Source organism: Ambystoma mexicanum, chromosome 1p, assembly GCF_040938575.1.
Source record: "Ambystoma mexicanum isolate Mex_15411 chromosome 1p, UKY_AmexF1_1, whole genome shotgun sequence".
Taxonomy (NCBI): Eukaryota; Metazoa; Chordata; class Amphibia; order Caudata; family Ambystomatidae; genus Ambystoma; species Ambystoma mexicanum.
In genome coordinates, this window is record NC_090921.1 from 781703405 (window position 1) to 781729774 (window position 26370).

The 26370-nt window shown below is 50.1% G+C and overlaps 1 protein-coding gene across 8 annotated transcripts in view; it reads right to left on the reverse strand.

Moving 5' to 3' along the window:
* The window catches only part of CRTC2 (CREB regulated transcription coactivator 2), a 1479582-nt gene that overhangs the window by 1196108 nt on the left and 257104 nt on the right, over positions 1-26370 (reverse strand). For all 8 annotated transcript variants that reach the window (XM_069651423.1, XM_069651414.1, XM_069651405.1 and 5 more), the window contains one exon: positions 25262-25363. In XM_069651423.1, the coding sequence (XP_069507524.1) occupies positions 25262-25363 (102 nt within the window). The remainder of the gene's footprint in view (positions 1-25261; positions 25364-26370) is intronic.

The following is a 26370-nucleotide window of genomic DNA, read 5'->3' on the forward strand; positions in this document are numbered from 1 at the left end:
AAAACATAGTGATTATAATGTTGCCTTCAAAAGTAGTTTTCGTTGTAATCTTTCCTTTCAAATCTATTCTGCATTAGGGAGGAAGTGCAATGTTAGAACCAAAATCGGAAACGTTTGCAACAGTGCAAGGTTACATGCATTTCAGTCTCAAAGTATATCCTTTGTAGGATTTACTTTCATTCTAACAAGGAGACTAAGTAAGCATACCTCCTACTCTGGACCTGTTGCAAAGGAGGAAGTGATTGTAGTCGAAGTTCCCACATCCCCCTATAACATAATACTTGTTTTAATACTGATGAAAAAGCAAAATTAAACTGAAAACATGAGATACAAACGATGGTACATACTGAGAGACACCCATACATGTCACTTTGGGTAAATAACCAATACTACACATAAAAATCTTCAATATGTTTAAATTCCAAGCATAACACATGCATGTATTGTTCATTCGCATATAAAGGACTAGTACAATATAAGTACTTGATAAGCGAGTGAGGTTGAGGTTAACTCTGAAAAAGTAGTTGACGCAGAATCTTGCCCCCTCATTTTCAGTACATTGTCAGAAAAGAGTACAATGGAAAAGGTACATTAGTATTAGAAATGTGCCCACACCCAAAGCTCTAAAATATCACTTTGTGCAGGAACACTGCTCAACGGACAAAAACATTTGTTGATTACAGGGACCGGGTCTTGAAGAGAGGAGTCTGGAGACACTGGTTCTGGCCAGGCCATGTGGACAACGGATATCACAGAATATATGGGACGCATTCTTTGAGGATAGTCGCAGCCACATCAGCATGGCGTGGAGGGATGCAGACACAAGTAGTCAGCAAGATAGGAGGTTGGAAATCACATTGTTTCACAAGATATATAAAACCACAGCTAAAATAAGCAATATCTTTTAACAGATGAGAAACCCTACAAATCAGCATGTATTGTGGGACATTCCTTTGTGGGTAGGACAGGAAAGTGGGCCGAAGAGACAAGAAGCAAACTTCCATGTAAAAACACGATCACATCCTGGTGGAAGCATAGTCTATTCTGACCCAGAGCGTTTCCACACAAATGGAACAGACCTATCCGTTATGTTTACTGTCCCTGAATGGAATCATTCCATCCCATTTACTAGCAACAAGGGGATGCAAATAGAGCTGTAGGAAAGCAGGGGTCTTTTGGGTGAACCCGAGTGGCCCTGGACTATCTCAGGTGTGGCGGCATGGGTCTGGAAGGAAGCCGTCAGCAAGTGCAAGAGTGCTCACCAGACAAGATGCAGATCCCAAACACACAGACTTGAGAGCCCACAATGGGGGCACTCAGTGAGCTAAGGAGGGCCAGTTCTGTGTTTCCCGGTCCAAGTGCCCAAAAAGTACAGAACTATGATAACACTTCACACCTCTTGGTTTGTGAAATAAACACAGTACTCATGTTTGGTTTATTATCGTTATGTTTAATAAAAGCCACAAACTTTTATTGCCAACACAAAAACAAAGTCTACATAATTTTGTATGATTCGTAATGTATATATTCAATGCTACACAGAGGCTATCTATTCAACAACTTGTGGCACCTTGAGCGTCCACACCCACCCAGCTGACTTGTGAGCGCATGGTCTTAGGTGTGAACTGCCATCGATACTGGGGAGGGGGATGGATGGACTTGAAAGGGGATTCTGGAGACACTGGGTCCGGGGAGGCCATGTGAACAATGGTCACCGCACGGAAGATCCCTTTGAAGTGCACATGGTGTTTGGCACCTTCAGCGTTTCCATCCTCCCAGCCCCTTTGTGAGCGCAGGGTAACAGGTGGGAACTGCCATTGATACTGGAGGGGGGATGGATGGGCATGAGGCGAGCACAAAAGGCCCTGAACACTGCTGAAGGGTCTCAAACTTATGTTGATTGCTGGAGCGGGGTCCTGAGGAGGGGAGTCTGGCACTGGGGAGACCATGTGAACAATAGTCCGTGTGTGAAATAACCCTTTGTGGCGCACATGGTGTTTGGCAACTTGAGTGTTCCCACCCAAGGAGCCCCCTTGCGAGCGCACAGCCACTGGTGCAAACTGCCATTGATACTGGGGATGGATGTGGACGAGGCGAGCGCTAAAGCCCGGAACACTGCTGAAGGGACACAAACGTATGTTTATTGCTGGGGCGGGGTCTTGAGGAGGGGAGTCTGGAGACACCAGGTCTGGGGGGGGCCATGTGAACAATAGTCACCGTGCAGAAGATCCCTTTGAGTTGTACATGGCGTTTGCCACCTTGAGCATTTCCATCCACCCTGCCCCCTTGGGAGCGCACAGTCATAGGTGTGAACTGCCATTGATACTGGAGGGGGGATATGGATGGGCATGAGGTGAGCGCAAAAAGCCTGCAACAATGTTCAAGGGACACATACATATGTTGATTGCAGGGACAGGGTCTTGAAGAGGGAGGTCTGGAGACACCAGGCCTTGGGGGGTGGGGAGAGGCATGTGAACAATGGTCACCGTGCAGAAGATCCCTTCGAGTTCTACATGGTGTTTGGCACCATGAGCGTTCACACCCACCCACTACTGGAGGGGGGGATGGATGGGGATGATGTGAGACCCTCAGACGATTGGGCGTGTTCTTGACTCACTGAAAAATTCAAACAACTATTCATATATGCTCATTTGTATTTTGTTTAGTTTGGTGATGTTGATGGCACAAAAACTACAAATTGTATACTTGAGGTTGCGCCACAGTGTTTAAAAATCCCCTGTACTGTCCGCTGTCACGGGGGATTTTGGCACGAATGCCTCGAACGACACAGGTGGGTATTACTTGAACACGGAATCCCAGCCTCCCATGAAGCCACCATGTAAACTAACGGTAGGCCACCAACCTGTACCACCTGTGAAAGAGAAACAAATATTTGTATTGAATGAACCAGATAAGTGTACCACCTTACTTGAAAATGCATCCTAAATTCGATGGCATAGTAACTTTCTGGAAAAATTTACTTTTGCTTTGAAGTATCAACACATTACAAAAGTGAACACCCATTCAAGCCAGAACAGTTTGGGCCATAGAGAAATATTGTTTTTTTAGTCAAAAATGAATGACACGCAAGAGTAGGCGGTTGGCTTTGTTGCTCTTCAGGTAGTAATATTGTTTCAAGTATGTTAAATCTCGGGCTGTTCGGTCTGCTAGGTGCATTCCCAGGATTACTTCCGCTTTGCGTAGCTCATTCCATGACTTTGTTGATTGATGTTTTTTGTGGTTTGCCTCTTTCTATGCCACCACCGATTCCAGTTTTTCTAGTTCGCGCTGGTGTCTGCCTGTGTGCCACTGAGCAGTTCATGGCCACTCCTCGGATCACTGGCTTCATGGCGTCCCATACTGTAGCCTGCGTGGGTCCTTTGCCTATGTTTTCTGTGAAGTAGTTGATTAGTGTTTCCGATAGTTCCTGGCTGTCTGCTATGTCCACGAGGAGGTAGTCTTGCAGCTTCCAGGTCCTGTGCTTCGGTGTTGGTAGACCCTCTGTCTAGAGTTGTGCAATGACTGGGGTGTGGTCGGAGATTACCCTTAGCCCTATGTGGAAGTCTGTTCCTGTGGGCGGTAGGGTTTTGTCCGTTGTTGGATCCGGGTTGAGGTTAAAGTCACCGCCAATTAGTAGCTTGCCTTCTGTGACGGACGTTATCACAGAGTATCCTGCGCAGGAAGCGCTCTTGGGCTTCATTGGGCAATAGATCAATTAGGAGGCCCTTGATTAGTAGATACCTTCCCTTGGGGTCCCGCTTGATTGTGACCCTTGACAGAGTTGCTGACTGGCTGAGCAAGATCGCCACCCCTCCTCTCTTCTGTCCAGAGGATGTGAAATATCTTTTAGGGAATCTTTGGTATTTGATAAGTCGCTCGTCTGTGGATAGGTGGTGGGTTTCTTGTAGACAGACAATATCTGCTTCCAGTTGAGCTAGGCGGTGTTCCACAGACTTCCGTTTCTTGGGGGACTTTAAGCCTTGGACATTCCAGGTGATCATAGTCAGATTTTTTATGGGTGTGCCCATTTTGGGGTGGTCTGGGTGCAGCTGGTGGTGGTGTTATGCTCCATGTTCCTCCTGCCCTTGTGGGCAGTCGTTGGTTGGGTCCTGTCTTGGCAATTCGTGCCCCTTTCGTTGTCCACCCCTCTTCCCCCCCTAATAGACCAAAACTTGGTCGTTTGGGCCAGCCTTCGACCAACGAGGACTCCGGCTGGGCCAACGCATCCCGATGAGGGTGTGGCCTTTCTGCCTCTGCTGTATGGCGGTGAAAGCTAAGAGTAAGAGTTGAGTGTTGTCTAGCCTTGGGAATACAATATGTGGCCAGCGGTTGCGACTGGCGCTCAGTGGCGCTTATTGGATCCGGTGTCTTCCTGCTTTAGCTGTCTTTACTTAGCCGTTTGCTTTTGAGTGGGGGGCCCCTGATTCTCCGGCGACGCCTCTTAACTCGCGACCATGAACGGTTGGAATACTGTGGTTCTTCCTGTTCTGAGGGAGTGTCCTCGTTGGTTCGTTCACCCGCTCCTGGGTTCAGCAGTCTCTCCACTTTGCGTATCTGGTGGATGCTCCCGTTCCATGTGAAAATTAGGGAAGCCCCAGTGGTATGGTGTGCCTTTCTCCCTCAGCCATTCCATGACTGGTTTCAGTGCTTTCCTTTTCAGGAGTGTGATCGAGGCTAGATCTTGGTGTAGGGTAGATGGCGGCGTCTCTGAATAGTATTCGCAGAGAGTTTCTCACTTCCAACATGATTTCTTCCTTAACTTTGAAATAGTGTAGTTTTGCGAGTACATTTGGCGGGCCGAGGAATTGGATCTCACTCTAGTTCTCTGGACCCTGTCGATCCCCAGAGGGGGGGGTTGGGGGGGGGGAGAGGAGAGTCATCCGGTAGGGTCAGGATGAAGCGAAATGTCACTCACGTAGTGCTCTAGGTCTGCCTCCGCGACGGATGCAGGAATTCCTCTCAGGCGTATATTATTTCGGCGGGAGCGGTTCTCTAAGTCCTCCTGTTTGAGTTCAAGGGCTTCACACCTGGCTTCTAAGGCGGTTAGCCTGCCCGCCCCTTCTCAATCTCGAAGCTATGCTCGCATATGGTTGTTTCAACCTCTGTAGTCCTCGTCTCCAGTTCCCCTACTCTTGCCTCCAGGACCGTAATGGTGCTCTTCACCTCTTCAGTGCCCCTCTGGAATTCCTTGGTTAGTGCCGCCAAAAGGTCCTGGAGGTCAGATTTCGTGACCGTCTGAGCTGGGGCTTCCCATAGTGGTTCCGTTTGTGGGCTCTTGGCAGTTGTTTCTCCCGGCTCCAGGTGGTCCCCTCTTCTGGATCTATCTGGTGCAGGGGTGGACAGTAGGGTTGCAATGTCCCCTTGCTTAGTTGTCTGTTTCGCCGTGGTGGGTTCTGGGTTGTCGCTCGGATCGTCGTGCCACTTGCTGTGGTTCTAGGGGATAAAGTTAGTCGGGCGTTCACTCGTTGGCTTAACGGTGGAGGGGGGCTTTGTCTGGGTTTGCTTGGTTGCCTTGGGTGGGGCACTCTGCTGCCGGGGCCCGCCGGTGTTGAGTGGCTACTCTCTCCCTGAGGCTTCCTGGGTATGGCCCTCACTCCTTCCTATGGTGCCAGCGCAAGTGTTCTGGGCTGGCTACCAGTGGAAGGTGAGGTGATTCCCGGACTGTTGGCTGCTTCAGCTTGTATGGAGTTTTATGACACCCTTGTGGGCTTGTATGATGCTGGCCCAGAGCCCCTCCAATGAGAGTTTGGGAGAGACCTTGCTGTGGGCTTCAACTGGGTGCGGTTGTGCGGGTATGACCCGGTGGATCGGACTCCCAGAAGGTTGGCTGGTCCATCTTGCTCCCCGCTGCCGTTGCTTGCGGGGTTGCTTGGCGAGTTTGGGCTTAATTGTTGGAGTGTAAATTGCCCCTATCTGCGTGATCCTGTAGTGGGATTTCCCTCGGGGGACTTGCCAATTGAGTTGCATCGTGGCCTGGCCTTTTGGTCTTGAGTGATGTGTGGCGTGGGCCCAGCACTTGTTGGAGGGTGACCGCTTCGGGGGGGGGGTCCTCCTCTCCCTTGCGGTTTTTAGGATTTCAATGCTTCCGTAGGTGTGCCATGAGGGTGCATAGGCTGCTTCTGTTTGACAGGCCCCTGGCTCGGAACCACACCAGTGTGAGCGGGGGTATCCGTGAAGCGGGCTAGTTCTCCCGCTATGAGTTTGTCACCTGGCAGGAGCTGGGGTGTTGCAGTTGGTTGGGCGCTCCCAGCGCCTCTTTGTGGACCTGAGGATCTCCAGTCCCTCAGGTCCCAGCACTTGCAGTGTTTGTGTCCTGAGGGCAAGGAGAGCGTTCTTTGACCCGGTAGGGGGGTTTGGGGGATTGGTGCTGCTGGGGGGCCCCAGGCCTCGTTTGTTGCCCTGGCTCTGGTTCAGTGGTGATGGCAGGGGTTAAAGAGGTGGCATGCTTCTCCGCGCCTCTCCGGGTCGCTGTGTGTTGTGTGACTAGGGCTCCTCACCACTCCCGGTCTGCCTGGGACCGCTGTTCTCCCTGTCAGAGGGGGTGTGGGTTGCCTGTAGTGCCGGGCCTTGCAGCAGCAAGGTTCTTTGTCAATACTGTGGAGTGAAGGGAGCCTTGGAGCGCCCCCCACATCCGGTCCGCTTCTTCCTCTAGTGGGTCTGGCCTCGGGGAGGGGGGGAAAAAAAAAAAAAAAAAAAAAAAAAAAAAAAATCGCTCAGTCACTGCCCGCCGCCGCTGGATCCCCCGCTTTTCGCTCCTATGCTCGTTTTGGTTGCTGCCCTCTCTGTAGGAGGGGGACGTATGTTGCCTGCTCTGGCCCCGTTGAACTCGTGGGTCCATGAGGTGGAGGGCCACCCTGATTCAAGTCCTATAAGGCACGTTGAGGGCTTCTGTGGTGAAGGGGGCTCAGCGGTCCGTGGGAGCCAGAGAGTTGGCGTTAGCTGCCGCCTCGCTTCCTTGGGACTCCCGGCTAGGGGTTCCAGAGAACGCAGATCGTGAGCTGGCAATCTTAAGGGGAGCGTTTGAGGCCAGGTGGGGGTGAGTGCAGGCCTGGGGTGCCGCAAGGTTGTGCTCCGTGTGTCCTCGCTGATTTCAGCTGTGACTTGGGGAGTGGAGGCAGAGGGATGGAGCAGCCGAACGGGCTCCACTCCCGTTACAGTGAAAGCGCCGCCCGTGGTGTGCTGCTTCTGGGAGAATGTCACTGTAGGCTCCGGAGCTCCAGTCTAATCCTGCAGCAGTGCTCCTCGTCTGGTGCCCCTCCGGTGACCTGCCGGGCCAGGCGCTCGGGGGGGTGGGGGGGTGTAGATTGTGTTCTGTGAGAGCAGCAAGGAGCGCTCGAGACCCGGGGGTTAGGTACAGCCTTGAGGTGTAGCCGAGATTACGCTCTGCGCTGCCTCACCTTTTCCGGCTGGTGGATGGTTGTTGGCTGTGGCTGCAGTTAAGTTCAATGCCCCGGGACGGGGAGTGAGGGAGGAGGGTTGCAACGTCTAGGTAGGCTCCGCTCACGCTCTATTGTCGGCGCTCATCTTGAAGGTGTTCTACGGGGTATGTCCCTTTGGGGAAGTGCCGAGCCCTCAGATGGGTTCTCAGCAGTATTCCACTTCACCCCACGCGTTCATGTGGTCCACCCCGCTGCAGGAGCCAGCGACTGACTTGCAGCTGGGTTTGTCAGCGCAGAATGCCGCTGGGTTCTCCGGATCGGAGGTCACGATTGGGGGTCTCCTCCAGACGGCTCGGGTATGAGCAAGCGGTTGGTGCCGGAGAGGGTGTCAGTTCGGGTAGGCAGCCGCCAGTTTGGTGCTAGCAGCGACTCTGTTTTACCGTGGAGTCCAGGGCGGGTAAACGCCTACTCCCCAAGGCCCAGAGGGATGCGAGCTGGCCAGTGTCCGCTGCAGCTCGCCGGCTTCCTCATATGCCATTTCCAGTTGAATTTAGTTGAGTTTTACCGGAGCATAGTTGATGAATGCGTGGCGCCAGCCGGGAGCTCTCAGAGAGCTGTTCCGACCGCCATGACTCCAAGCCACGCCCCCAGCTCAAGGTCTTTTATTATGACTTATTTATTAAGCTACGGTGAAATGCATCTAGCTCATAGCTTGCAGCACCTAATATTACAGGACATAAGTCAATCAGGTCTCTTCTTCCCCTCGCCCACCAGTTACCTCATGTTCTCACCAGGCATACTTCTATACATGTCCAACTCTTGGGTGCAGACACTCCTGTGACATGGCCTGGCAACCGAGATTGATATAGGGATCGATTCTTTAAAAAATTATCTGGTGTAAGCCTCCACACTATTTGGGCCTGCTCGAGCACCTTTCAGAACGCTCCACTCACCAACTAACTACATCTAGTACCATGCTTTGTCGGTTCTAGATATTGCCATCACAGTAAAAAAACTGTAAACCGAGCTGTACTGTCCATAGTCCTACACTCATGTTTACCAAGAACGTATCGCATTGAGAAAACTCATCCCTACTGCAAAAACTATATCCTCTCCACTCATCCCAACTGTTTTCCTTTCTTTTGTCTTTTGATCATTGTATGGTCCGATTTCCAGACTGGGGACACCATGGTAGGATCATATTATGCCACCTTTTGAATAGAACCAGGCACTGTAAAACCTTTACGGTGGTGATGGGTGCAGAATAAATAATTGGATTAATATAACATAAAATCTCAACTAGGAGAGTACATTTCAGACACACACTGGTTTGGCGAACATCCCTCCTCAACTATTGAGGACATGAACAAAGTACTATCCACCACCAATTGTACCACCTGTTCGGAAAATACACTACCTCCAAAACTAATCAAGGACAGGAGCCATTTGCCCCCTATCTCTGCGGAATGGTAAATGCCTCATTTAGAGATCGCAAAGTACCTGTTGCAATTACAAGTGTCACAGTTACAACACTAATAAAGAAACCAGGCTTAGACCAACCCGCAAATCTCCGTCCAATTACGAATTGCAATTTACTCTTGAAAATCCTGGACAAAGGGGCCACGAGCCAACTCCAGGATTATGTCGAGAGGAACGAACTCTTGCATCCTCAACAATCCAGGTTTAGAAGAGTACATGGAACAGAATCTGCCTTGTTAGATCTTCAAACTAAGATGCTTAGCATCATGGATAAGGGAAAGGCAAGTATGCTAATACTATTGGACCTCTCAGCAGCTTTCGATTTGCTAGACCACCGGAAGCTCTGACAGGCCCTAGACAAATCTGGCAACTGCTCCAAGGAGATGATTGACTGGGTAGCTTCCTTCTTGGAGGACAGGTCCACCAAGATTAAATGGGGTGATCACTCTTCCACCCCTCGCCCAGTTGACTGTGGTGTACCACAGGGGGGCTAGTTTCTCAGTTCTCTTTTTTTTTTTAAACTTTGTTTTATTAGCATTTTCATAATAGAACAAACGGGCATGAAACCTTTTCAGCAAAGATTAAAGATTATACTTATAACAGGCCCCGTAACCCCCCCCCCGCCCACTCCCCCCCGTGAACCCACCCCCCCAAACAAACTTAGTCCCCTTCGCGCCTGCTTCTTGTGAGGAGACGCATAGAGAGCTCAATGTATCCGGAGCTTGAGAGAGAGTCTGAGCGTTGACTGCATGTGTGGCTGTGTAACGTCCGCCATCTCCCAGGGCGTGGGCGCCCGTTCTTTCCGTAACTCTACCCTGTGGATCAATGAACATCCCATCCCCATGTCTGCTGTACCCCGTACCAGTTGGCTTGGAATGTGCTCAGACCATTGTTCATCATTGCCGTGAGTTTGTCCATCAGGAACATGTTTTTAACTTTTTTTAACCAGTCCTCCTTTGAGGGGGTCTCCGGGCTTTTCCATTTCTGGGCCAGCGCCACCCTTCCCGCCCTCAGCATTGTTTCCCACATTCTTGGGTATCTGGCTATGTCCGTGTCCTCAGGGGGGAGGCCCAGTAGCATTGTTAGAGGGTTTAGCGGGAGCAATTCCTCCGAGACTTCCGCAATCCAGCCTCTAACCTCCACCCAATACGCCTGTACTTTCGGGCAGTGCCACCACATGTGGCCTCTTGTGCCGACCTGGTCGCAACCCCTCGGGCATGCGGGGGACACACCCGCAAACATCTTCGACAATTTTGCGGGATCTCTATGCCACCCCTGAAGGATCTTGAGGTTGTGTTCCATGTCCGCTGTGAATAAGTTCCCATGGAAGGCTATTTTAAATATCCTTGCCCAGGCGTCCTCTGAGATCTCCTCCCCCGCCAAGTCCCTCCAGAAGACACGGAATCTCCTCCTTTCCTCTAGGTTAATAGTGTTCAGGATTCTGTACATCCCCGAGATCGCCCCCTTCCTGGTGGTCGCTGTGTCCAGGAATTTCTCAAAGGGGGTCAGCTGTCTTTTCAAATTCTGTCCCCAGGATTGGTCGCCCAGGACACCCTTCAAGCGGAGGTATTCAAATATGGTGAGGGACCCCTGCCCCAGGGCCCCTTTCAGTTCCTCATAGGGCAGAAACTCTCCTTCCCTAAACACTTGCCCCGCCCACTCCAGCCCCGAGTCGGACCAGGACTGCGCGTTGCGGAATCCCCTGCTGCCCAGTTTGAAGGGGTGTCCCCAGAGCAAGGACATCGGTGACGGCCATGTTGTTAAGTGGGCCGTCTGGGGGCCTTCCTTCCAGATCGCCCAGAGGACTCCCAACGTTGGGTGTGATTTGAGTCTGCTCGGGATGAATTTGCTTGGGGCCCAAAGAAGGTCCCGAACCTTAAGCGGGTGAGCGTCCATGTCCTCTAGATACGACCAGTATGTGCCCATCCCCTCCTTCATATGTTCCAAAAGTACGCGCAGCTGGGCAGCGCAGAAGTAGAGTTGAAAGTCTGGCAGCCCAAATCCTCCCTCCTCCCTCGGCAAGGTCAGGACAGCCTTTGCGGTTCTCGGGGTCCTACCCTGCCATATAAATTCCCGCACCGCGTTCTGGAGGGTCCTGAAGGTTTGGTCGGGGACTTTAGTCGGGAGGGCGGTAAAGAGGTAGAGCAAGCGCGGAAGTATGTTCATCTTCACCGCCGTCATCCAGCCATACCATGACAGGATCATTGCCCCCCACCTCCTAAGATCGGCAGTGACTCTTGATACTACGGGGTCATAATTGGCCTGGGCTAGATTGGATAGGTCCCGGGTGAGAAGGACTCCCAGGTATCTAATGGCGACCTTCCCTATTGATATCCCCTCCAGGCTGGCCAGCTGATCCAAGACAGGGTCCAGGGATCTCATGGGGAGCAGAACTGATTTGGAGGCATTAATCTTAAGGCCAGAGAAGCGGCCAAAGGCTGTCATCAGGGACAGGAGGGGGGGGAGCGAGGACACCGGGTCCACCAGATAGGCCAGGATATCGTCCGCAAACAGGGAGAGTTTGAATTCCACTTCGCCTCGCCTTATCCCCCTTATGTCCGGGTGAGCTCTAACCGCAATGGCCAGGGGTTCCATGGAGAGGACGTAGATCAAAGGGGACAGTGGGCAACCCTGCCTTGTTCCCCGCGAGAGGGGGAATGGTTCTGACAACTTGCCGTTCACTTGGACCCTAGCCCTTGGAGCCCTGTATAGCGCTGCCACCCATTCTCTAATGTGTGACCCAAAGCCCATTTTCCGGAGGGTGAGTTCCATGAATCTCCACTCCACCCTGTCGAACGCCTTTTCTGAATCGAGGGACAGGACGCTTGCGTCTAGGTCAGACACTTGGGCGTAGTGAAGTAGATCAATAGTTTTACGGATGTTGTCTGAGCCCTGTCTTCCCCTGATGAACCCCACCTGGTCACCGTGGATCAGTTTTGGCAGGATCCCCTCCACCCGCCCGCCTATCACCCTGGCCAGGATTTTCACGTCTATATTCAACAGAGAAATTGGGCGGTAGGAGGAACATTCCGCGGGATCCCTACCCTCTTTAGGGAGAACCACTATGATTGCCTCCATCATGGAGTCCGGGAGGGAGCCCCCCTCCAGCACCGAATTGAACACCTTCACCAAGTGAGGGGAAAGGGTCGAGCGGAACCTTTTATAGAAGTAGACCGAGTACCCGTCCTCCCCCGGGGAAGTGCCCACTTTCATGCCTTGGATCGCCCGTTCCACCTCGTCCTCTGTCACTGGACCCTCCAACCCCTCCGCCATCTCTCTGGACAGGGCCGGGATCAGTAAAGAGTTTAGGAACCCCTCAATCTCTGCCTCACTCCCATTGTATTCCGAAGAGTATAACTTCTCGTAGTATCGGCGGAAGGCCTCGCCAATGTGGGGCGTATCATGGCCCACCACACCCGCCTCGTTCTTCACTGCCTTCACCAATCTACTTCTCTGGACCTCCCTCAGTTTCCAAGCCAAGATCTTGTCCGCCCTGTCTCCCTTTTCGTAATACTTTTGTTTGACCAGTTGGAGACCTCTCTCCGTCTTGTGGAGGAGGAGATCCCTCAGCTGGAGCCTGTGGTCGGCCAGGGCGGCCACCTGTGCGCGGTCCAAGGGGGCCGTGGGGGGGCCCCCCGGTTGGAGTTGGGCAATCTTCGCCCTCAAAGCCCTTTCCTGGGTCTCCCTTTGCCTCTTTTTCTGGGCTCCCATTCTGATCAAGACCCCCCGAAGGGTAGCCTTGAAGGCGTCCCATAAGGTATGCGACCCTACCTCCCCATTGTCGTTGATTTCAAAGAAGTCCGTGATGGCCTCAAGGACCTCCTGGGCTAGGACCTCTTCTTTCAACAGGGAGTCATTGCACTTCCACCTCCCCTTGCGATCGCTGAGCCCTCCCCTCGCTATAGTGATGCGAAGCAGGTCATGGTCAGACCAGGGGACCGGGTCTACTCTATAGCCCGAAATGAATGGGTGCAGGATCTCGTCCGCTAGGATGTAATCTATCCTGGAAAATGACGTGTGGACCGCTGAGTAGTATGTGAAGGAGGAGGCGTCTGTTCGGAGGGTCGGAATCGTGTCCACCAGGCCCATTTCTGAATTGACCCTTTGGAAGTTACGAGCCATGATCTCGTCTGCCACTCTGGAGGGCTGGGGTCCCGTACGTTTCCTATCTCGGACTGGGTCCAGGACCATGTTGAAGTCTCCCCCCACCACTACCGTTCCCTGGACGAACTGCTTGAGTTTCTCGCTCACCTCCTCCCAGAATTGCACTTGGCCCTCGTTGGGGCCGTAGATAACGGCAAGGGTGAGTGGGGCCCCTGGCAGGGATCCTCGCACTAGCAGATAGCGGCCCCCTGGGTCTTTCAGCGTGGCCTCGTTCTCGAAACCCACGTTCCTCGCTACTAAAATGGCGACCCCCCTCTTCTTGCTTTTGTGGGAGGCACTGAAGACCTCCCCGATCCATCCTCCCCGCATCTTGGGCTCCTTCCCCCGTGGCCAGTGAGTCTCCTGCACAAAGAGAAAATCGAGGTTTGCCCGTCGAAATTCCCTGCAAACCAGGGATCTTTTCGTAGGGGTGTTCAGGCCTCGTACGTTAAGGGAGCCCACCCCCAGGGCGGGCAGACTATCAGCCATAATCTAAGATTTCCTCTCTCTCGGTCAACTTTTCCCCATAGCTCTTCTCTGCATGCTCCCATTGGATAGTATCCTGTTCCCCTGCGCCCCCTACCCCTGCCCCTCGTTTGGGTCTAGAACGAAACCCCAACTGCCCCCCTTCCCCGGTCCCCAACTGAACAACCCCAACTTTTGTGTACCCCCCACCCCCCACCCCGGCGTCCAGCCATTTAGTTCCGCCATCACTGGTTTTTGGCCGAACCACCAGCCTGCCCACCTTGGCCAGGAAATCCACGTTCGATGCTCATTCCCTTGAGCCCCCCAGCACCCCCCCAGCTGTGTCTCGCGTGTAGACCCATCATACTTGCTGTTCAGTAGGACGATGTAAATAATGAAAACACAGGATCTGCGCCCATCCGACACGGACCCGGTCGGGCGTCCCCGTTTCAGTCCTCTGAGTCATTCCGTTCTCCGTCTTTCGCTGGGGAAGGGGTGTTCATTTTCCTGTATTTCCTCGCGCCGGTGCGCTTTCTTCTTTCACCGGACGGTCCCGGGCCGCCTGGTCTGCCATGCTCCGGCCCCGTTGGGCCCCTCCTGGGGTTCGAGTCCACTGTGTATTCCTGGATAGCCCCCCTTATATCCTCTTCCGTGGTCAGGGTCGAGCGTTGGCCCATATATTCAAAAGTTAGGGAGAACGGGTAGCCCCATCTGTAGCGTATGCCCTTCTCCTTCAGTAGTTGCGTGAGGGGGCGACACATTCTACGCTTAGCCAGCGTGTAGGCTGAGAGGTCCTGGAATATGGAGACCTGGGCGTTGTTATAAGCGATTTCTCTGGCCTTTCTGGCCTCCTCCAGCACTTTCGTTTTCTCTGTGTAGTAGTGGAACCGGACCAAGATCGATCTGGGGGCCCCCGCCCTGCCCCCCGCTCTGTGTACCCTGTCGAAGGTTGGTTCGGTTGTCATCTCCTCTGCGAATAAAAGGGTAATGATTTCACGCACTACTCGGGTGATGTCCCTCTCCGTTTCCCCTTCTGTCTCGGGCACACCAAAAATTCTGAGGTTGTTCCTCCTCTCCCTGTTCTCAAAATCGTCCATCTGCCGAGCTCTTTCCTCGTCCCGCTTCTCCAGGGCCACCAGTCTCACGTATGTTTGTACATCCTGGGCTGCTGAGGACGATTGGTTGGTCTCAACCTGCAACAATCTTGTCCACCCTTTGATCCATTTTCTCAAATTTCTGGGCTATGTCGGACCGCATGTCCCTGATTTCCTGCAAAATCGAGGCAAAGCCCCTTTCCATTGCAGCTGAGGACGGGGCTGCACCCTCCGAATGGGCCATGGTCCTCTTGAGGCTCGTGCCCCCGCTGCCCACTGCGGTGTTCTGGAAGCGGTATCCCTGCAGGACTTCCCTCCAGCTCATCTGACGCTTCCCTGTGCTCTGCTTCGGGGGGAGCGCGCTGGGGTAGGGGAGGAGCGGTCTGGTCACCCCTTGCCCCGTCTGGGGTTTTCCCCGATGCCTCCTGGGTAGTATTGTGGTCTGGGGGGGTGGGCACACGCCCCGCCTGTCTGCCGGCGGGGGCCTCCCGCCCTGGGCAATTTCTTCGTGCCCGCTTTGGGCCTCCTCCGGTCTCCCTGAGACGGGGTGGTGGCGCTTGGGGGGCCTCTGTGGCCTGGACCAGCGGGTTGTTCTCGTAGGGTGGGGGGGGGGGGAGAGGGTCCGATGCCCCCACCCCCAGCCGGTGGGCACTAGATATGGACGGGGGGTCAACCCCCGGGCGGGCACACGCCCCACCTGCGACCGGCGGGGGCCTCACACCTGGGTATCCCCCCACGTCGGGGAACTCTGTCTTTGTGTCTTCCAGCAAAACAAGGGGGGGGCCGGGGCGTCCAAGCTGGCAGGGGGGTAGGCGCCTCAACTCCAGCACCCAGGCGGGCACACGCCCCACCCTTTGCAGGCGGGGGCCTCGCTCCCGGGGGGTCCCAGGGGCCCATAGTCCAGTCTCTGTGTCCGGGGGGGGGGAGCAGCGCGTTCCGCCGGTGTTCTGCGGCCCCCACCTGCGCCCTCCAGTGGTCTCCGGCCGCCCGCGGTCCAACCGCCACGTCACTCCTCAGGGCCGTGCCGGCCCGCGGTCGAGGTCCCCAAAGGGGGCAGGTCCGTGTTGCGCCTACCGCGCAGATCAGGGGGGGGGGGGGGGTACCAGGCCTCAGACCCGCTGTGTCGGGCTCCCGGGTGCCACGGGGATCTCCGACCTCCACCTCGATGGGAAATCTTCGTCCGGCACCGTCCGGGTGGAGGGGATGGGAGGAGGGCGGGGGGGTCCCGTTCCCCGGGCTGCCGCAGTGTCTCCTGGCCTCCGGGGGGCCGGTCCTCCGCTCCAGTCGCGGGGAGGGGGCAGGCCAGACCAAGGGGCCCGATGGATGCAAGCGAGGAGCGTCTCTCCTCCGGCTCCGCGGCGCCCTTCAAATCGCTTGGAAGGCCCGGGTCCCGAACTCCTGCAATCCGGGGGCCCCGAGCGCCGCTCTTTCGCCTGGTGGGCGCCCGGGGGGGGTCCCCAGGCGGTTCCGTTGAGGTGGGCCTGCCGGGGGGGTCGGGGGGTGGGCTCAATTCCCTGCGTTGACCCAGTCAAGGCGGGAGCTGTGCACTCAGGCAGCCATTGCCTGTGCACGCCCTGGTGGCCTCCCAGTTCTCCTTTTTAATCTTTACTTACGTTGTTTATGCACCCTTATTGCCGATAATACTCAACTGATCGAGTTAAGTGGTTGTCACACCAGGGACAATAACAAGCTCTCTTGCATTTACGATGCCATAGAAGCTTGGATGAAGGCAAACTGGATGTGCCTCAATGGAAGCAAGACTGAGCTCATGACATTCAGATCCTCATATGCCAGGGCAAAAATAGATCCAGCCTATTCGTCCTTCAAAATTAAAGACTCTATGATTAAGGTCTCTGACAAAGTTAAGTCACTTGGCGTCCATTTACAAGTATCCTTAGGAGCTGAGGGTCAAGTTGCCTATTTGAAACGCAACGGTCAATATTATTAAAGACTTCTCAAACCAAATCAGATCATTGCTAAGTCAACAAAATACCTTCATCATCGCCAGAGCCACAATCCTCTCAAGACTGGATTATGGGAACTTTTTTTGATTGATTTAGCTGATTTCTCAACGTTCCAATTTACACAAATTCAATAAAATAGAAATTAAGCAAAATATAAAATCATACAAGGAAACTTCTAGTCTTTACAAATACTGTGACAGTTAGCGATTGCAGAAACAGATCAAGAAAGCATACTGCAAGTCACCCTCTGTTAGCTTGATCAACACTCAGATTGAACATTGCATATTATAATTATTCATATTATGTTGTGTTCCATATCATGATGGTGCATATAATGTGTGGTATGATTAGCTCATTCTTTAGCTCTCACCATGCAACTCTAAAGCACTGAGGAAAGAAATCGTGGCTATGTGAATGCTCATATTTCGTGTTGCTACTATCAAAGACCATCTGTATTCAGGAAGCACATTAGCAATCCCGGCCATATGTTTGACAAAATGTGTACATTCTGTGATAAGATGTTCAAGCGTCTCTTTGACAGATTGGTTGGTACAAAATCGGCAATGAATTTTCCTCTTGGCTAATCTGGTTTCATTGTGCCAAAATATCACGGGTGGGCCATAAATTCAAGCGTAATCTCAAGATGGCAGAACACATTTTAGGATTAGGAGCTTTGCATAAATATGACTCAGTGACACCAAGCTTTTTTTCCCCAAAATATTGCGGGTTGAAATGTTTGCAAGTTAAACAGATGGAGCGTGCGTTTATCCAATCTTGTATAAAAATCATCTTTTTGGCTTGATCAGGGTTGTTGATTAAAGTCTCTAAGGTAACATCAGCTGTTGTCATAATTTCCATGACGTTTCTGGTCCACTCTGAATTGATGTTTAGAAGAGAACATGTAATTTGCCACTGTCGTTAACAAAGTGTTAATTTTAGAATATACCAAACATTTTCAAAACAGGGCAAATAATTGCCAATGGTACTTTGCTTGTAAGGACGCGAGACCCAGCTCATATCTCAGCCATGGCCCCGGGGTGCATTGTGGGACACCCAAAATCTGCTGGCAATATTTGGCTTCTAGCTTGTCAAAAAACAGGCCTTTGATGATTATGCCTGATTCAAGACCATGTAGCAATGTTGGAGTGATTTTCTGCCAGCAGAATTGAATTGCAGGGCTGATGGAGAATTTGCCAAATTTATATAATATCAGCCTGGTCTGAGATATGGCTGGGGTCACCTTATTTGCAATGATGGACATTTGTGCGTTAGCAGTTGGCATACCATCAAAAGCGACGCCTAGATACGTATAATTAGGGACAATTTCAAGGTTCACGTTTTTGATTTTCCAGGCCATTCTGTTTCGAGTGGAGCATTTAGGAGCATACAAAACAATGTGATTTTTTAAAGTTTATAATGAGTTCATTATTGTCAAAGTATTAAGTGAGGGCTGCAATTAGTTTTTGAAGCCCCATCAGGGTTTTTGATATTAGGACAAGGTCGTCCGCGTACCATAGAGCTTGTATCGCCACGTTATTCATCTTAGGCGAATCAGAATCAACACCCTCAAGAGCTGTTTTTACATTGTGAATGAAAAAGTTGAATAGGGCTGAAGCAAGTATGCAGCATTGTTTCAGTCCTCTTGCAGTTTTCATCGCTGATGACAAAAGGCCCATTATCGAGATTCTAATCCGCACTGATGTTGCGGAGTGCATGCTCGGAGGGCATTGAGCTTCAATGAGTTTGTTGATTAGTTTAACTCTTGATACAGAGTCGAACGTAGATTGCAAATCGATAAATGCAAAATATATAGGTACTTTAGTATTATGAGCTTGTTTCTTTCAGTGCATTTAACGTGAATATATTTATCACAGTCCCCATTCCCCCGACAAACCTGGTTTGATTTGGATCCCAATGATTCGCTTCAATGGTCCAACAATTGAAATCTCAGTACTAGGCGTGTAAAGATTTTACCAGGAGTATCGAGGAGTGCTATTGGACAGTAATTTGACGGCACTCCTCGATCGCCTTTTTTAAAGATGGGGACTATGAGAGATGTACACCATGAATTTGGGATCTTTTGTGTCCGGAGTATCTGTTTAAATATATTGTTGAGTATAATGGCCCACTGTTTCGGGTGTTCTTTCAGCATATGTGTTAGGCCGTCGGGTCCTGCAGCGCCATATGTTGAGGATTTGATTATTAACTCTTCAATTATATCTATTGAGCACTCCAGGTTCCACGGCGGCTTAGACTGAAATGTATATTGATAGTTATCACATTTTTCATCTTGGTATGGAGCTGAGAAATGTGCTACTCATTGAGCTTCTGATACACCATTCAACTGTGTGTTTACTTGCTCTTGTCCTATGCTTTCATTGAGCAACGACCAAATTTGTGATACATTATTACTGGATATTAATGACAACGTTTTCACTGTCGTGTTGAAACATATTACTCTTATGTGAACGTATCCAATTTCTTTATCTACATTTGGTGGCCTTTATAGCTTGTTGTCCATCATCAGGAGGAGGTTTGTGAGTCGATCTTAGCACCCTTCTATAGATGGTCTTGGTTTGCTGCAGGTGATGGTGATAGATATGATTATGTTTTTTTGGAACCAAGATCATGTAGGTTGTTAACATTCTTAAAGAGCGCCAGTGTGTTTACATATGGCTCAAAATCAGATTGTGCTTGGTAGGATTGTAATACGTCTGTGAGGTGGTCAAAGAGGCAACAGAACCAAGGGAGGACCCTATTCTAGTAATGAGACCCAGCCAACAAAAGGTTAACACAGCAAATCAAAAGAAAACTACATGTCCCAGAAACCACCACGAGAAACGAAACCAAGGAGGGGGCAGAGACAGAATTAAAAAGGGAAAACGGCCTAGGTACAACCCAATCATACAGCATGGAAATAGGTGTACCAGAGACTGGCACTGGTACAATGCAGTCAGCCCGCATGTAGATGGGTGGCCCCAGAGACATACAGGGTGGGGTCAAACAGTGCATGAAACTGGGTGGAATGAGGAAAGAAAACGCCCTGCAGGTGTGGGGAATGGGAGGGAAAACTGGCTGGAGACTGAAGGGAGGGGAGGAGCAGAGAGGGGCTTAAATGCAGCAACAGAGAGCTCACCAGGTGTTTCTGATTACAGCTGCAAGTCGAGCCGGAGACCAGAGAGGAATGGAAAGGTGATTGCGACTGGGCGTACTAGAAGGCTCACTGAGAGGCACAGGGGAGATCCCGATCAGAGGCGGACTCGCTGAGGAGAAGCACCAGCCGTCAACCATTAATCAAGGGCTGTGCCTTCCGTGTGGATTTTTGTTTTTTTTGTTTTCTTAACCCAGTGAACAGAGGGTGAGTCAGACTGAAGGCTAAGGTCCGTGGAGAAAAAGAATTAAGTTGACTTTATTTTCCCTTTTAAAGATGCGAGAAGCCAAGTGGAGCTTCTTTTGAACTCTGGACTTCATTAACCCTTTCACGGAAACCAAAACTCATGAAAACTAATACTGTTTGATGTGCACAAGGAGAGCTGTTGTTTAGGTTAACACTGCAATAAATCTTCAAATTGTTAAACCTACATCCGACTACAGCCTACTATTTTACAACGTCATTCAGCGATATTAATGTGTTCTGCGTCCATCTAAACCGGGATTTAGCATTGTTGATTATTAGTTTCGATGTCATCCATTGTTTTTGTTGTTGGTTAAGGTCATCTCCCCAAGGCCAAGTTAAGAGCCGGCTCGTCGGTTTTGGCACTCTGCTTTGCTCGATCCCTGCAACGCAGGGATCGAGCAAAACTGTAATCCAACCCCCGAGCTATGTGAGGGGGAGGTCCCCCCCGCACTGCCAGGGGGCTGGATTACCTTCAGTTTCACGTCAGCGTGCGTCACACGCCGGTGTGAAACAAAGTAATTTTCACTGCAGCAGCCATTTCGGGCTGCTGCAGGGAAAATATAAGGTGAGTCTTCACCTTTCTCCCCCTCGATCTCCGGCTGTATTTCAAGCCGGAGATCGAGGTGGGTATCGTTGGAAAGGGGAGGTCCTCCCCTTTCCAACGATACCCTTTGTGACAGCATTGCTGCCCGCGGATCGGGCGCAGAGCGCTCGATGCGCGGGCAGCAATGCCCACTAGACACCAGGGATGTCTTTGAATGCGGGGGGAGGTGGGGGCTGCTTACAGTAAGCAGCCCTCGCCCCCAAAGCATGGGGGCACAGATATAAAGACCCATGGGGGCAGACAGGAGACCATCTGCCCCCAGGGGAGGGGGCATTAAAAAAAAACAATGCAATTGAACGGGGATGAGGGTGGGGGGACACAGGATTTATTTTTTTGCCCACACCTGAAAGGGTTGTGGCCCTCCCCCACCAAGTGGAAAGGGGGGGCCACCCCTTGTAGCCCTCCCTGGGGGCAGATTTCTGACCCCAAGCAGGAGAATATGAGGTGGCCCCCATCCATTTTGTGGTGGGGGGGCCACCAGGAAGACGTGTGCAGGCCCCCCCATAGGATAGGGCCTGCAGTTTAGGGGCCCCCCTGGGGGCAGATGGCCGATCATCTGCCCCCAGGGAAGGGGGCAAAAAAAGGGTAAAAAAAAGTGATGGGAAGGGGGTGTCATGATCATGGGTCATGCCCCTAGATATACCTCTAAAGGTTTGTGGGCCACGGCTTATGCTTGGTCAGTGAATAAGGAAAAACCATGCCTAGGCTAAGTAGCAGGAGGCACTTCCTCATTACCCAATATGGCGACCAAGTGGTCCTATGGGAAGTGACAGTGAAGGTCTAGTGATTCACACTCACTGCACATATAAGCCCCTCCCTGTTCCTGCTCTGCGCTTCACGTCGTCTGCTTTGCAGTGTATGCTTATTTCGGTGCCGGCTCCAGTCAACAGTTCCCTCAGTACATTCTGTAGACCCTTTTATCTTAGTGTTACTTCATAGTTGTTTCCTCTGCAGTTCCTGTAACTTCCCTAGTCATTGCCACAGTTTTTCAGTAGTGTATATTAATTGTAATTCCTGTCAGCAGTATAGGCATACGCCTTCATTCCTGCCCGCGGCACTGGTGCTGGGTTCATTCCCTTCAGCTGTTGGGAGTTCGTCTTCCTGCTTGTCAGCATTCCACACACACCGCAAGTAGCGGCAGCCTTATGTTTAACACATGCAGATTGTTGAGTTTCACTTAAAGGTGTTGCGCGCTATATTAGCCGTAGTAAATTCTAGAGGAGAAATAAAAGTTGCAAGTTGTTATATTAATATGTTGTGAGGGTTCAAGTATTCCAGGGTAGCTGCCATAGGGACTGCTATTTTTTGGCACTTTTCACAGAACACTCTGACATGTTTTCTTTAGTATTGAGTTCTTTGGTTCATGTGCTCTCTTAGACAAGTCTTAGATCTAGGAAGACAGTTTGCTAGCCTTGGTTAGGAAGGGTTCTACGGCATCTACCCCTTTTCCTTGCAAATTGAACAGTGAACATTGTGTTTTTTCCCCACCAAATATCACACTTTGTCGGGGATTGTGGCTAATAAAAAGTGGGGCAGTTAGCGCACGGCAGAACTCTGTATTCCCACGGGTGTCCTCTTTTGGGAAACGCATGGGGTTCCCTGTTTCCCTTGCTGGCTTCAACACCCTAGGCCCAAATCTGTAGGTTGCCCACATGAACAAAATGGGCAGTGGCGAAAGGATTGGGGTTACCAGTGGGTTACCCTTTTCCTTTTGCGCCCCCGGTAGGTGCACCCACACATGTGAGGTACCGTTTTCATCGGGACACGTGTGGGGACGCGGGAAGGTAGGCCATGTGTTGTTGGCGGTGTGTTTCGGTGGGTGGCCAGAGCAAAATGTCTGAGAATTGTCTTAATTTCCAGACAATTTCAGAGACATTTCCCTGTGTCCACTCACTGAAACATGTCGCCAACAACAGATGTCATACCTTCTCACCCCATGCATTTCCCAAAAGAGGACACCCGTGGGAATCCAAGGTCTGCCTTGTGCAAGATTTCACTATTTGCAGCTTGTTTATCACTTTGCTATTCATATCTTGTTTCTGTTGCAAGTTTGTCACTTTGTTCCACATGATTTTTATCAGCAAAAACCGAGTTGTCAGTATTCTTCGGCATAGCGCAAAAGGAACGTATATCTTTGTTTCTGCGTTCTTTGAACTGGCGTGAGTGTTATAGATTTACTTGAAGAAGCACGTTTTGTTTTCACTGTGGGTTTGGATGGCTTTGCCGCTGGAGTCAGTGGGAGCTCGGGTAAGTCTGGCATGTTGGATTTGAGTGTATAAATTTGCATAAAACGGCTTATCAGGCTATCGCTCCACAGGCTTTTGCACTAGTCCTCTGAATTACACTACAAGGGAAAGTAATCTCACGTGAACTTGTGAAAAGCCCTATTAACCTAATAACCTGCAACCAAGCATTAAAGCAATGTTAGAGGTGTTAAAAGGCACTCAAGTGTAGCCGCTAGACCACAACACCGCGGCCAAGAAGTACTTGAAGGTACTTGCTACGGTGCGCGCGCCTTGCAGATTTTATACACGCCTTTGAAATGGGCGTGTTTGCCATTGTACACAAAGCCTAAACAAATGTAAATACAATGATTAGGAACTGTATCAGTACAATAGTATAATGGTAGTTGATCCTTAAAGGTATACAAGGAGGTTTTCACCTGCTGGGTTATGTAGTCCTTGAGTAAGTAAAGTCCTTGGGCTTATATAAGCAGTCTTTTTCCACAACAGGAGACAAAAGTTCAGCGGCCAAACAGTACTTCAAGGTACTTGCTACTATGGGAACTTATTGATGTTGAGCGATAGCAGCAAATGCATTAAATAATGTTAAGTTATTCAGAATAACACAGTATCACAGGAAGACTATGATAGAAAGTCCCTCCGCTGGTTAGCTATGTAACACCGTATCACCGTTGAGTCCTTTGTCCACCACTGTCTTTTTGGAGCAACTCCCATCCATATAAAAAAACAATTCACTTTAAATGAACCAAGCCGAGCCCTCAGATCCAAGGCCCAAGGGCTAGTGAACGTTGGCTACTCAAAGAAAAGTAATGGATTAGGGAGGGCTTTCCCCTCCAAAGCAGCCACTAATTGAAATGAGATGCCAAGTCAAGTGAGACTGGAATCTTACTTCCGAAGGAAACTGAAGACGTTGCTATTTAAATAATCATCCGCCAAAGCACGAAAACACAACCGCCACTAATAACACACTGTCTCTAATTGTAATGATACTATGAAAGTTCTGGGTTTTTTCATGTTGTCCTCGTCTAATTGTGATGCGCCCTGATGCCCGTGGGCTGCAGCACAATATAAATAAATATCTTTCCTTCCATCGCTGTGCCCCAAAGAATACAGTCGAATCACACAATCAATTCGGTCTAATTGTATACATAGCTTCTCCACCTTGTCCTTCTCATGCTTTCCTGAGCATTTTATCTACCAGTATCCCAAATATCAACCAGTCATTGCTTCTCCCTACCACAACTGCATGTTCTATTTTACTCCTCCTTTTCCTCTCAGACAGGCAAAGTGCTTCGATGGCTCAATCTATGGCAGGAATCGGTATACAAATGCAAGATAAAATAACAAATCAGGACCTCCTCTAAGGAGCACAAGGGTCTACTAAGGCAAAGCAGTACCAATTTGAAAAGAACGGTTTAGATTTACTATGCACTTTAAATACTGATGGGCTAGCATTAGAATAGATTTATCACAGCATCCAAACGATAAAGAAAAAGTCTATGGAAGTGGATCATGGGCGTAATATTAGCTTGATAAAGACTAGGATGCATGCTAAGGAACAGGTTGCACACACCACAGTTTCTGCCTGTTGCTCTGAATATTTTGACAGTTTTTCGTGTCCTCTGTATAGGAAGGATCAATGCACCTTAGGTTTAATTTGTTACCCTCAGAGAAAATTACTAGCCTGGGGAGCGGATACCGAGATCATTAAGAAATTGTATATATTCTACTAGGCCTGATCTAAGAATCTACTCTGCATTTATTGATGGCTTTTGCAGCTTTTTGAGTGGAACATGAGATCTATTTTAGTTGCGGTGCCAATTATTGCTTAAGTTCAGAGTTCAAATGCAAAGAAAATGAAGACTGCCACTAACCATTTTACAATATTTGAAGCCACAGGACCATATGGAACAGAGAATTCATCAGTTTACATAAGCTATGTGATGTAATATTTAGTATGGATTTGACTTGCATTTCCGGTTGTAATTGTCTTTATTGTATAATTTTATTTTCATAGTTTTATTAAGCAAAAATACAAATAAAATACATTGGTAACAAAGTAATACCTCTTTCCACTTCACAGCAGCCAACAAACGCCTCCTTCCAAGGAGCAAAATCCAAACAATTGACATAGACAAACATGAAGCAAACCTCTTTTCCGTCAGAGCAGCACTCAAAAGATGCAAACGCCACTGAGAAGAACCAAAGCATTACCTCCTTCCTACATAACAGCTCCCAACAAACACCATGCACGACAAAAGGACTACCAACGTACCTCCCAGAATGGAACACAACAAATTAGCTCTTTCCCAACCGCTAAACGATCAACACCCAGCTAACAACGGCTCACAAAAAACAGCCTCTTAGAATCTATAAGCACATCATTCCCCTTTTTAAGACAGAAAACTACACATGTTTGGAACGAAAGAAAGATGAGACCGGTAGCCAGATCTTGCAGTGTGCACAGACATGTTTCGGTTTTGGGTCCCTCACCTGGAATTCTGAGGAGCTGCTCCCAATCTGGTTCACATTCGGTAGCGAGCCTCCATAATAGGGTCCTCGGGTGTGGGCCAGTCTCAATTTCTGTGCCTGCATCTGCAGCAGAGAACAAGGACAGGGTTAAGGAACAAACAAGAGTACCAGAAATTAGGTATGGAATACTTTAAGAGGATGCAAGATGAACTATAAAACAATCAAAACATTCTGCACCATCCCTTATGAGAGCATTAATGAGAGGGTGCTGCACGAGTGTGGTGAAGGGTACTGAAAGCTGTGGATGATGGTACTGCAATCTGTAAGGATTGCATGGTATCAAGAATAGACAGACAAGTAATCACAGTTCAAGGGTGTTTATTAAACTGCATAGGTAGGGTGGAAAAATGCCAAATCTAAGCCTAAATCTAAAATGGGAGCAAGCTGCGACCATCGAATCAAAATAAGGCAGTCCTAGTGGCGTCTTGTCACATAAAAGTGCCTGTACTAAGAAAAACCTATTGCCAAGCCTTACACTAAATACAAAAGAGTGTGGGATAGGGTTCATAAGAAATAAAGAAGTGTTCTCAAATAATATGTCAGGATGCAGTAGTCGTGGTCTCCCTTCCCCAAGTTTATAGCACGGGACAAGGCGGGACTCTGGAGCACAGCACACGCACGAGCTTTCCGAGCACGAGACGACAGTTCCGTTTTCAGCTATCAGGATCTTTGATGGCCAAGTCTCTTGCTCTGTAAAAAAGTCTCTTGCCTTCAAGGGTCTAATGTATTCAAAATAACAACAAAAGTTCTTCTCAATATGTACGTTGGGAGATTTTTTCACCCAGGGATTCCCCCTCTTCCCGGCTCAGATCCCCAAATAGTTCTTAACGATATCAGGACATTCGGAGGTTAGCTTTCCTGCTTCCGATGGCCGGATATATTCAAAATCAAAACAAACAAAAAGTACCTTCTGTTTTGCACTTGAGGTGCTGATTCTTCACCCCCTCTTCCGGGCCTTAGACCACTGTCGAATATCCACCTCCCTCCGTCGGGTTCACTTTGACTTGAATTCCAAACAATGTTTCGATTGCATTCACATGTTGTTCGCGTGTGAGTTTCTCACCCTGGAC